This window comes from Rattus rattus, chromosome 7 (genome assembly GCF_011064425.1).
Source record: "Rattus rattus isolate New Zealand chromosome 7, Rrattus_CSIRO_v1, whole genome shotgun sequence".
Lineage (NCBI taxonomy): Eukaryota > Metazoa > Chordata > Mammalia > Rodentia > Muridae > Rattus > Rattus rattus.
In genome coordinates, this window is record NC_046160.1 from 98,131,258 (window position 1) to 98,143,674 (window position 12,417).

The 12,417-nt window shown below is 46.0% G+C and overlaps 1 protein-coding gene across 2 annotated transcripts; it reads left to right on the forward strand.

Moving 5' to 3' along the window:
- The first annotated feature begins 5,923 nt into the window (after positions 1-5,923).
- On the forward strand, positions 5,924-11,323 carry LOC116905259 (acyl-coenzyme A thioesterase 3). 2 transcript variants are annotated; one of them, XM_032908112.1, is made up of 3 exons: positions 5,924-6,506; positions 8,977-9,179; positions 10,667-11,323. In XM_032908112.1, the coding sequence occupies exons 1-3, from the start codon at positions 6,023-6,025 to the stop codon at positions 11,270-11,272; spliced, it is 1,293 nt and encodes a 430-aa protein (XP_032764003.1). In that variant the 5' UTR covers positions 5,924-6,022; the 3' UTR covers positions 11,273-11,323. The 2 variants fall into 2 exon arrangements, with proteins under 2 accessions (XP_032764003.1, XP_032764004.1); XM_032908113.1 differs by having other exon boundaries at positions 9,004-9,179.
- Positions 11,324-12,417: the final 1,094 nt, after the last annotated feature.

Consider the following 12,417-nt stretch of genomic DNA (forward strand, 5'->3'; position numbering starts at 1 on the left):
CATGGATTTAACAGTTCAATCCATCATGGCAGGGAACGCCTGGTACTCTTGGGAGCAGCAACTCGTGAGGAAGACTTCTCACTTCAAATGGCATGGTGACATAAGCCTTTAGTCTGCTTACTCAGGAGGCAGAGGCAGGAAGACCTCTGAGTTTGAGGCTAGCCTGATCTACAGAGGAAGTTCCAGGGCAGCCACAGCTACACAGAGAAACCCTGATTCAGAAAAAAAAAGCAACCAAAAAGACTTCTCACTTCATGGTAGACCAGGAGCCAGATAGTCTTTCTCAATGGTCTTCTACCCTCTTCTTCCTCTTCCTCCTCTTCCTCTTACAATTACTATTGTAACAGTGTAACTCTGGCTGGCCTAGGCTTGCTATATAAACAAGATCTCCAATTATAAGATCTATTTTACCTCTGCCTGCTGAGTACAGGGATTAAAGGTGTGTCGTGTGCCTCTATACCACACCACACCACACCACACCACACCACACCACACCACACCACACCACACCACACCACACCACACCACACCACACCACACCATTGGAGCCAGGTTTTCTCAACAAATTTTCTTTTCCTAGTTAAAAAAAAACAAACCACAGGGCTGGAGAGATGGCTCATCGGTTAAGAGCACCTGACTACTCTTCCAGAGGTCCTGAGTTCAATTCCCAGCAACCACATGGTGGCTCACAACCATCTGTAAAGAGATCTGATGCCCTCTTCTGGTGTATCTGAAGACAGCTACAGTGTACTTATATATAATAATAAATGAGTAAATCTTTAAAAAAAAAAAAAACCACAAAAGTTTTGATAGTCAATTCTGAAATCTGTTTTTTGTTCTCCTGGCTATGTTCTGAATAGATTTCCCAAATTACAGTCTTTACTAACTGATCTCTGTCTGTCTGTCTGTCTGCCTATTTCTCTGTTGGTATCTGTCTGTCTCTTTATCATGAACTCCGTTGAGGTTTTTTTCTTTTACTCTGATTTTGACTTTACTATTTTAAAAGACAGCAAAAATGTTTGTCTTAATGACACTGATGAAACTTCTTGTGCTGAATCAGAGGAAAACCACAGGATTCCACATGCCTTCACCATCTCCAAAGCCCTCAATGCTCAAGGCTCTGGCTTTCACGTTGCCATTCTTCTGTATCAGGATGACACATGCATTTTTTCAAAATATGTAAAATGTCTGCCTGTCACGGTTTCCAGTGAGTAAAACCGGATACTTCCAATGAGCCTATCTATTCTCCAGACATCAAAGATGCTCAGTGAAAACTCTCGTCTAACTTGGGGTAGTCTCAGAACTTGGGAGGCAGAAGCAGAAATATTCCTAAGAGACTGAGGCTGTCTGGGCTAGAGATTAAGATCCCTGCCTCAAAAATAGATAAACAACATTAACAAAGGCCTACAAAATAAGATCTGCCTAGGTTTGGTTACCTGGAGCAGTTTCTAAAGCTAAGATTACTGTTTGCTAAATCAAGTCTCTTACTACACCTCCGGGGATCACTAAACAGAATCTGATTAAACTAAACTTGTGAAGAAACTGGTTTATATTGTCTTTGGAATGTTGGTGTGACAGTAGAGGAGGGGGGAGAGACACAGTTTTTGCTTTGTTCTATTCTGTGCTGTTTTGTCCTCTTACTGACTGCCCCTGTGCGGCCCAGGCTAGCCTGACAGTTGCTAGGCTGGACTCCTGAGAGGTGGGATTACTAGAATGTACCCTAATAACCATTCTATTATAAACTATAAATTTCTAAGAAAAGACATTATTGGGGTATGTGTGTGGGTGTGTAAAATTATCTGCCTGGGGGTTGGGGATTTAGCTCAGCGGTAGAGTGCTTGCCTAGCAAGCGCAAGGCCCTGGGTTCGGTCCCCAGCTCCGGGGAAAAAAAAAATTATCTGCCTGTAGATGAATCCATCCTAAATTATTCTGTGCTCCTCCAGTGCTCTTTCTCTGACAGATTACTAACAGTAAACATTCAATTATCCCATTTACTAAAGTGCTCCTTCCTAAAGCCCTGTAAGCAGAGTTAGAAACAGGAAGCAGATCTTAAAGTCGGTTCTCACATCTGAAGGTAAGAAGCTTTCCGATGCCCTAGAGACGACTAAATATCGGATTAAATATCGGAACGGATTGAATATGAATCAAGTGGACCCTAGCAAGGGCCAGGGCAGCTGTCAGGGAGCTCACCAGGAGTCAAGCCCCTCTGCACTCACCCTTCCTACAGCTGTGGTGAGGGTGTGGCCCTGATCCTGGATTTACCTTGGAATGCTTCACACTTCAACTTTCAAGGGAAATGTTAAACATTCAGAAACCACAGCAAACATTCAATTATCCCATTTACTAAAGTGCTCCAGGAGAAAGGCAGGCCACAGTGGTCAGTCTGAATTGTAAGAGCTTCTTACAGGACCTTGACTATGATTTTTAAAGATATTTTTCTACTTTACTTATTGCTGGTACCAGAGATGAAATGCATGGCCTGTTCTTGCTAGGCAAATCCTCTCTACTGCTGAGGCACACCCCAGCCCTTAGATATGACCAGAGTTAGGTGATCTGCTCTTCTGTCTCAAGAATACGGGTGCTTTCTTTCTTTTTTTTTTTCAAAGATTTATTCATTTATTATATATAAGTACACTGTAGCTGTCTTCAGATACACCAGAAGAGGGCATCAGATCTCTTTACAGATGGTTGTGAGCCACCATGTGGTTGCTGGGAATTGAACTCAGGACCTCTGGAAGAGCAGTCGGGGCTCTTAACCGCTGAGCCATCTTTCCAGCCCCATACGGGTGCTTTCTTAACCTTAATTATGAGAAGTTGGAGAAATACTCTGCCGATGATCTCATTTTAGTAAATACAAAAAAATAATAATAATAATAATCAAAATGTGTGGTTTTGGGGCCAGTGTAGTCTGTATAGTGAGTTCTGGGCTATCAAGGACTGGACTGCATGGTGAGACCCTGCTTCAAAAATAAAAACAAACACACAACCCGTAAATAAATATTTATTATTTCCAAATACTTAAATATCCCTTAAATATCAAAGAGAAAGGCTGTTGGTCGTAGTGGATAGTCAAGAAATCAAATAATGTGTTTTTATAAGTCGATGTCCCCTAAGATTTCAATAAAATTATAAAAGTAATCAATGGCCCATGAAACTTTTACTCTCTCAGCCTGAGTATCAGCTGCAACTAAGGGAAAGGTCGTGGCAAGCGCCCAATTAGGTTAAAGATCAGTGTATGAGGAGTCAGGAGTGGGGACACCAATTTGTCACCAGGATGACAAGACTTTGTACACGAGGGCAGTGGTCATTTGAAAACTGTGCCTTCCATTTCACTTAATTATCCTCAGTCAAGGCAGCCTTCCTGTCATGTTTGACACGTGCTAAAGATTGTTTCCAGTCTGTGGCACTACTGGGAGGTCATACAACCTTAGGACCTGATACAAGAGGTGAGGCCACAGGGAGCATGCCCTTGAGGGAGACAGTGAAGTTACTCACTCTCTTGATGACCAGCTGAGTTCTGACCCAGATACCATTTTCAGCAACTCAGCCTTTCCACACTGAATTCAGAACCCTGAGTCTCTTAGTCCTGGATACTTTCCGGGACCTCTCGGAGAGAAACCCTTCTGGGAGTGCCCTAATCATAAGTAGCCAGAGAAATGCCGTTCTAGATCAAAAAAAAAACTATTGTGTCTATTTGTGAAGTCCTAACACTAGTTGGTGGAGCAGAAATTCCCGTTCTGGGTTAATTCCGAGACAGCATCTCACTGGTTGCCTAGACAACATGGACTCCACGTAAGGCCATTCCTCGCTCAACTTTCTGTGGAGCCAGCGCTTTAGTTGAAGGTACCAGGAATACCTGTGCAGCCCATCATCCTCACGCAGCTCCCAGAACCAGGACTCCCCAGCAAGGGTACAATGAATGGCAAGACCTGGGTCACTTCTTCAGCTGCTTCTCTCTCAGGTGACAGAAGCCATAGGTCTTCCCAGCTGGAAAAGGCAGTAGAAGAAGCTGGCTTTCTTCTATATAGTTCAGCTTGTGTCGAGAGCTGAATTAACCAGTTAAGTTTGGTACAAGCCAAGTTTCCCGCTTCCGGCTGCAGTCACTTTTTACAGGAAATTCTCAAACCTGAGTCCTAATTGTATACTTTTTTTGTTTTGCTTGTTTTGTTTTCTGAGACAGTTTCTCTGTGTAGTCCTGGCTGTCCTGGAACTCACTCTGTAGACCAGGATGGCCTCAACTCAGAGATCTGCCTGCCTCTGTCTCCCAGAGTGCTGGGATTAAAAGCTGTGTCCACCTTGCCTGGCTCTAAGTTTTTAAAAATCATTATTCATTGAGTTTTGAGTTGCTTTTCTCCCTTGTCCACTCAGCTCCTGTTCAGGTGGCTCTAAACTATGGGTAGATTCAGGGAGGGTGAAATCAAGGGATTCCTTCCCCAGGCTAAACCAGCACTTACAGTTGCCAGCCAGCTCTTCCGGGCTCTTTAAGGCTTTAGGACTGCAGGAAGCCTAACTAAGACTGTTTGTTTGAAGAAAAGAGAGGAGGAGGGAGTACCCTTGAGTATGAGGAAGACTCTCTCCTCTGACACAACTCAGGAGTCAGCTCTGGGTCCCCTTGATTGTAGAAACTTGAAGAATAAAATTCACTGACAAAGTTTGAAGAATCATTTTATTACTACAGGCATAAAGCTTAAAGAATAAAGATGAAATACAGCAGAAAGCAGAGTTCCAGAGTCCCCAAGAGAAGAAAACCAAATTCTTTGAGCTTATCTAGGGATTTCTTATAGGACTCGACACAGAAAGTGGACCAACCCTGAGGAAGAATATCTGAGTATGGGAAGTTGAGCATTGGAAGGCACATAGTCTATGCACATTCTCCTGGTCCAATCAGGGAGTTCAAAGGCTGTTCCTGCACTGCTTTCCTGGTTAGGAGTGGTTGAAGCCCGTCTCTGTCCATCTCTGACTTCTGCATTATTAGCTCTTGACCCTGTCTGTCTGCTGGTAATTAGTCCTGGCCAGTGTTGCTCTACTCCAACCTTACAAGACCTGGCTAGTCTTAGGCCTTGACGGAGTCTGCTAGCCATTTAACTTACGCTCTTTGGTTCTACATTACATGATCAGCTCATAGCTAGACAATGGACCTTTTTCCTTACTGTCAATGGAGAGTTAACAGTTATCACAGCTAACAAGACATAGCTGTCCTTTTTCTTGTTTACCTCATATTTAGCTCATAGTAGGTGCAGTCTGGAATAGGACTAGGTTATGGTTTTAGGAGTTTTGTTTTATTTTTTAGAAGCCACCCTTAAAGTTTGGTCAGCTACAACTAGCTGCATTAGAAGCAAGAATCAATTAATGAGCAACAATGTTTCGTTTGTATTCCTTGGGGAAGGAGCTTCAGGAGAAGCCAGTTTATCTGCCCACCCTGGCCCAGCTTAGCTGTCTCACGCCCAGCAGCAAGCCCCTTTCTTTCTCTATTCCCAACTTCATAGCTTTAACACACTTGGTCTCTGTTTCTAAACAGCAGTGGCCCCTGCTTTTGCAACAAGTCCACTTATGAAACCTTTTTTTTTAAAGATGTATTTATTTATTTATTTATTTATTTATTTATTTATTTATTTATTTAATGTACAGCATTCTGCCTGCATATGTGACTGCATATAGTAGAAGTGGCTCCAGGTTCCACAAAGACTAGAGAAAGGCTTGGAAAGGGCGTAAAGGGAGGATGGGAAGGGGGCCTTGCTTGGCATGGATCACTAGAATTACAGTTTCCTGATATGTTTTGGTATAATCCGGATTTTTGGAACGATATCTTTTCCAGTCTTTATTTTATACACTATTTCAACACGCATCAAGTCGTAAAACAAGGTTAATCATTCTGCATCTCCCGCACTGCACTGTAGTATTTAACAAACGCTAGAGGGCTTAGCACAGCGGCTTCCTCCCAGAGAACCCGGAACCGTTTAAAGCTGTAGCAGCAAATCCGGGGAGGCCTAAAAGTCACAAGCCCCAGCCACAATCTGAAGCAATGCACGCATTTACCACCCAGAACCGGATGGCACCCATGGTGATCCTGGAGCCCGCGGTTGGCTGCCTTTGCGACCAGCCGGTGCACATCACAGTGCGCGGCCTGGGCCCGGAGCAGCCCGTCACGCTGCGCGCGGCCCTGCGCGACGAGAAGGGCGCGCTCTTCCGAGCCCACGCGCGCTACCGCGCTGATGCCCACGGAGAGCTGGACCTGGAGCGCGCGCCCGCTCTGGGCGGCAGCTTCACGGGGCTCGAGCCCATGGGGCTGATCTGGGCCATGGAGCCCGAACGGCCTTTCTGGCGTCTGGTCAAGCGCGACGTGCAGACGCCCTTCGTGGTGGAGCTGGAGGTGCTGGATGGACACGAGCCCGACAGCGGGCGGCTGCTGGCGCAGGCGGTGCACGAGCGTCACTTCATGGCTCCCGGGGTGCGGCGCGTGCCCGTGCGCGAGGGCCGGGTGCGCGCCACGCTCTTCCTGCCCCCAGGTGAGCAGCCCTCCCTCCTGTGCTTGCAGTGGGGGATGCTTTAGGGGTGCAGAGCCTGGGTCCCTTCTTCCCTGTCTCATACTTTTCACGGGGCTCCCTGGAAAAGCCTTAAGGACTTGGGTTCACGGCTAGATGACTCGTGTCCTGAACTGAAGGTCACCGCAGGAGCAGCATCCGACTTTGCTTAGGAAAGTAGAGCATCAGAGCTCCCCTCTCACCCCAAAGTTCTGTAAGCTAGGACTCTACACTCTGATAGTAAGACCGATGGGTAGTTGTGCACAGGTTCGCGCTTGGCATCTGTTGCCCTAGAACAGTCCTTCAGGCAAAGTGGGCCAGCGCGAGCACTGGGGAACTCTGGAATCTGAAAGTGCGAGTGTGAAGTGCTTAGGTGGTTTTGATGTAACTCTTTGCCAGCGTAAAAGAGCCACAGCTTTGAGAGGGGCTTAAATTCAGAGAATCACAGAGAGCGCTTCTCGGAGATTTGGCCAGTTGTTTTGTGTCCCTTTAAAATGCCAACAGAAATGGCAGTTTAGTGAGGGTCTAGGGATAAGGGAGTGGTACTTAGAGAGTAGGTAACATTAATTTTGCAAGGGTGAATGGCTTAATATAGCTCTAGGATAAGGAAGCGATGTTGAAAACTGAGAACGTGGTTCTTTGGTTAAAAACTTTAAAATACTTTGATGTGTTTACTTGTTTACATATTTCAATAGCAGCAAGAGAAATTCAAGAACTCGAAGTTTTCCGTAATAAAAGGTCTCTCCTCCCTGTGAAGTTATTATGAGCCTCATGGGCAACTGTGCTTCCTTCCAGTTGGATTTGCCTCCCAATCAGAAAACTATTTTTAAAGCTCAGATTTCCCTAAGGACCCTGTAATGCTTCATTCACAAACCATTGTCTTGTTTACTACAGTTTGTAATCCGTTGGGTGGTCCTCATTCTCCTCATTGCCCTACAGCCCCTGATACCCCGAGGTCCCCTTCATACCTCTGTCTTTCATATTGTACTCAGCAACCCACTGAAAGCCTGAGTCCAGCTTCACTTGTTGGGTTGGTTGGTGTTTTTTGAGACAGGGTTTCTCTGTGGAGCCCTGGCTGTCCTGGAACACACAGTGTAGACCAGGCTGGCCTCCCACTCAGAGATCTGCCTGCCTCTGCCTCCCTAGTGCTGGGATTAAAAGTGTGCCCCCACCACTCCTTTCCAAAAGCTTCATTTTTAAAATCTGCCAGAAAACTCTTTTGATGTAGCAGGCCCAACTCCAGGATACTCTCTTCCTCAAATTTCTGAGCGTGTTTGTGGGGTCTAAGAAAACAATTCAGATGCCTAGGAGAGAATGAAGTGATTCTATCAGTAGCTGGCTTTCTAGACAGTCTGAGACTGTCAAAAATGAGGTGAATCCACAGGTGCTGATGGAGGAGGAAGTAATGGGTGCAGGGGAAACAATCAGGGATGTGAGTATGACGTCAGTGTTCTAAGAGATCAATTGTTGGTATTTATAAACAATATGAATAACCTGGGCACATAATCGTCCCATGTAGTCCTAGCTCCTGAACATTATTACAGTGGTTATCAGCACTATAATATAAAGAAGAAAAGCATTAATGTCAAGGATTAGTTTTTTAAAAAAGGAAGCAAATTACGATGTATTCCTCAGTGTGTGATCCAGGATACACAGCACACCACCCTGTTAGAAACAAAAAACCATCTGGAGTCTTCAGAGTTAACACTTTACTACACAGAACTTAGTCAAGTGCTTCTCTCGAAAGCAAGAGACCCTTTGTTCAATCCCAGCAATGGGGAAGTGGAGGCAGGAGGGACAGGGGTTCAAGGTTATGGAGGCCAGCCTGCACCACATACGACTGTTTCTAAATAAACAAATGCATTTTGCATCAATTAAAATTATCCGAGGAGATTGTAGCAAATGTAGGAGAAATGAAGCTTCCGTCTGTTGGTGTTGGTATGGACCTTGGACATGGAAAGTGGGGATTTTGCAGGAGAACCTATTTTCCAGAGGATTCCAAGACGGCCAGTGATGGTTTGATATCGTTCATGCCATCCATTTCTGAGTTGCAAGGTTCAAAAACAGATGCTGTGTTGCTAAAATAGGAAAGAACCCTAGTTCAAGCCTTTGCTTTAAGAACATATGGTACCCATGCCACTCCATCCCAGCGCTGGCCACTCAGGGCTGCTGCACATTTAACCCTGTGCTGCCGACCTCAGAACACCTGGGTCACCCGCAGGGCTGCGTCTAGGCCACTGAGGGAGCACAGATCCCCCATTTGGCATTTTTAGGAAAGGTAAGGTCCTAGATCTTCACAAATATACCACCCAACAAAGCATATTTTTAAAAACAGAAAAGAGGCTTGGGTGTTCCACGTCTTTCTTCCTGCTCCCTTTCATTAGGAATAAGATACCAAGACATTTGGGCACTAAATCTGCAAGGGGTGGTGGGTTTTTTTTCCTTTCTTTCCAAGGGAATGGACCCTTTCCTGGAATCATAGACCTTTTTGGAATTGGAGGCGGCCTTCTGGAGTACCGGGCGAGTCTGCTGGCTGGGAAGGGCTTTGCCGTCATGGCTCTGGCTTATTACAACTACGACGACCTCCCCAAGGACGTGGACATTATCCACCTGGAGTACTTTGAGGAAGCGGTGTCCTACCTGCTCAGTCACCCTCAGGTTGGCTGTTACAGTATTTTGGTTTAGCTTTTGGGGTCCTAAATGCCTTGAACCAAAGTTGGATCTGCAACCTAGTTAGCTTGAGGGTTTATAATAATATTTAGTCTCTTCCAAAGCAAAGATTATTTAACTGAGATCATCTCAGGGGGCATGATGAAGGTTGATACTGACAAGTTTGAAATGCTCATAGGGTGACCAACCATCCCGGGTTGCTGAGGGAAGAGGGTTTCTTTCTACGGTGTCTGTTTCGCACCCAAACTGATGTAGTCATAGGTATTTTTCTCCTTAGCCATGTCACGGTCTTGTGTCTGTGATTTTGGGTCCACCCTCCAACTTTGTTACAAGCAGTAAAGGACTCATACTTGTGAAGCTGTTAGAATGTGCCTGGCATTTACTGACAAACTTGTAGTCAGCAAATACTAGAGGATGTAGACAGAGCATGGCCAGAAGACAAGGCCAGGTCTACACCTAGAGACACAGTGGGGGGACTGTGAAAATGCGGGAGGGGGGTGATTGTAAGATTCCATGTTCATTGGGGGCTGGAGAGACAGCTCAGCGGTTAAGAGCACTGACTGCTCTTCCAGAGGTCCTGAGTTCAATTCCCAGCCACCACATGGTGGCTCACAACCATCTGTAATGAGATCCGATGCCCTCTTCTGGCGTGTCTGAAGTCAGCTACAGTGTACTCACATGAAATAAGTCTTTAAAAACAAACAAAAAAAGATTCCATGTTCATGAAAGTAACAGAACTGATAAGGAGCCACTCAAGCAAGATAAAGGGGAAGCCTCATTCTGAAGACAAACATGACCTGCTGTTACCTGTCTAGATCAGTCTAGCAGTTATGACTTTGTAAACATTTCTGTGCCCATTACCACTTACGTACTAGGAAGAAAGTGAATACAGAAAGAAATGAAGAATGACCCGGAGTCTCCCCAGGTGGCTTCTCTTGGTTTCCCTTTCGCTCATACACAGCTGACTGTGATTTTATAAAGCACAGTGCACAATGTCTGCAAGGTAGCTACTTAATTACCTCACAGGTTCTCTGGAGGAAAAACTGCTACTTTTTAAAAAGAGAACCTTTTCTCTGAAGAATAGGCTCTTCCTCAGTATTTCCTGCGCACCTTGTCACCTTTCACTAGGAATGTCGCCTAGGTTTAATTCCACACTTCTCCAGTTCCATGAACTTCTGTCCAGTGCAGGGGGCGCTGATGGATAAGGGGGTTCAGGCTAAATAGTGAGTTGTTTCTCGACTTGTTTGAATGCCTCTAGTGACATTATCACATTCAGAGATTGACTGTGATTTCGCATGGGAGTGGCAGGTAGACTCTGAGCTTGGTAGATGCCCAATCACCCTTCCAAAGCCAGGATAGTACAGAGTCAGACTCAGGGCCACCTGATGTCCAGAAGTGGGTGATTCCTTATGATTTATTCACTGTGCTGCCTTTCATGTGGGTTCATTCTTCTTTTCTGTCTGTGTCTCTCTCAGGTAAAAGGTTCAGGAGTTGGGGTGCTTGGCATTTCCAAGGGGGGTGAACTTGGCTTTGCCATGGCCACCTTCCTGAAAAATATCACAGCTGCTGTCATTATCAATGGCTCTATAGCCAACGTCGGTGGAACCTTACAGTACAGGGATGAGACCATACTCCCGGTGGGCATGAGCACCAAACGAATCAAGAGGACCAAAGATGGCCTCAAAGACATTGTGGATGCCCTGAACAATCCTCTGGAAGGAGCTGACCAGAAGAGCTTGATCCCTGTGGAAAGGTCTGACACAACCTTCCTGTTGCTCGTTGGTCAGGATGACCACAACTGGAAGAGCGAGTTCTATGCCAGAGAGGCCTCCAAACGCTTGCAGGCCCATGGGAAGGAGAAGCCCCAGATCATCTGCTACCCAGAGACAGGCCACTATATTGAGCCTCCTTATTTCCCCTTGTGTAAGGCTTCCCTGCACAGCCTGGTGGGCGGTCCTGTCATCTGGGGAGGGGAGCCCAGGGCTCACACCATGGCCCAGGTTGATGCTTGGCAGCAACTCCAGACTTTTTTCCACAAACATTTGGGTGGGGAAAAGAAGACAATCCCAGCAAAACTGTGATTTTTATTTAAGTTTTATTTTACTTAAGATCTCTGATGCTACTCTCTCCTGGGGAAGCCTCCACTGTTTTGTGTGTGTGTGTGTGTGTGTGTGTGTGTGTGTGTGTGTGTTTCTCTTTTACATCAATGTAGAGTCTTCCTTCCTCCAACATTCTTTTAAACTGCAGGCCTCATTGATAAGTCTTGGAGGGGAATGATTATAGGGAAACATAAGGCACGGCAAAAGCTGGTCTGTTGCTGAGGCCCAGGCTGCCAGTGCGCTGTAGCCTGAGAGAAAGGCCAAGTCACTGCTAAATCCTGGACTTCAGGGATTACTTGCTAAATGGCTGGTTAAAGACAAACAGATGGTTACCTGCTGCTTAGACAAACATCAAAAAGAACTGGGAAGATGGCTCACCAGTTAAGGGCCCACACTACTCCTATAGGACCCAAGTTCAGTTCCCAGCACCAGGACCAAGCAGCTCACAATTGACTGCAACTCCAGCTCTGAGAGATGCAGGGCTCTGCATTCTTCTGACCTCCTTGGGCACCCATACCCATGTGTTCATACACACATGTACACACACACACACACGCACACACGCCCCATACACACACACACACACACACACACACACACACACACACACACACACATACACATGAACAAAAACACATGGTTTAGAATGCATAAACAAGGACTGGAGAGATGGCTTAGCAGTTAAGAGCACTGACTGCTCTTCCAGAGGTCCTGCGCTCGAATTCCAGCAACCACATGGTGGCTCACAACTATCTGTAGTGGGATCCCTCTTCTGGTGCCAATGCCCTATAGCTTCTGACACACCAGAAGTTAGATCTCAAAGGCAGCCACCATGTGGTTGCTGGGAATTTCAGGACCTCTGGAAGAGCAGTAACCACTGAGCCAAGCCTAAATAAATAAATAGATCTTTAGAATGCATAAACATCTGGGCAGTGGGAATGGGGGTAAGGCAATGGGAGTGGGGCGTGGGGACAGAGGCAGGGGGATCTCTGCAAGTTGGAGGCCAGCCTGGTCTATAGAGGGAGTTCCAGGTGGGTTCCACTGGGTGTAGATTTGTATATACAGACTGTCACATGCTGTTGCCTCCACACAGCACACTACAATCACTCAGCATTTATGCTGTAGTT

Excerpts from the sequence above, each read along its gene's own strand:
- LOC116905259 (XM_032908112.1), top strand. The coding sequence starts at position 6,023 with ATGCACGCATTTACCACCCAGAACCGGATGGCACCCATGGTGATCCTG. Across the intron at positions 6,507-8,976 it reads CACGCTCTTCCTGCCCCCAG|GGAATGGACCCTTTCCTGGA; the intron begins GTGAGCAGCCCT and ends TTTCTTTCCAAG. Across the intron at positions 9,180-10,666 it reads ACCTGCTCAGTCACCCTCAG|GTAAAAGGTTCAGGAGTTGG; the intron begins GTTGGCTGTTAC and ends TGTCTCTCTCAG.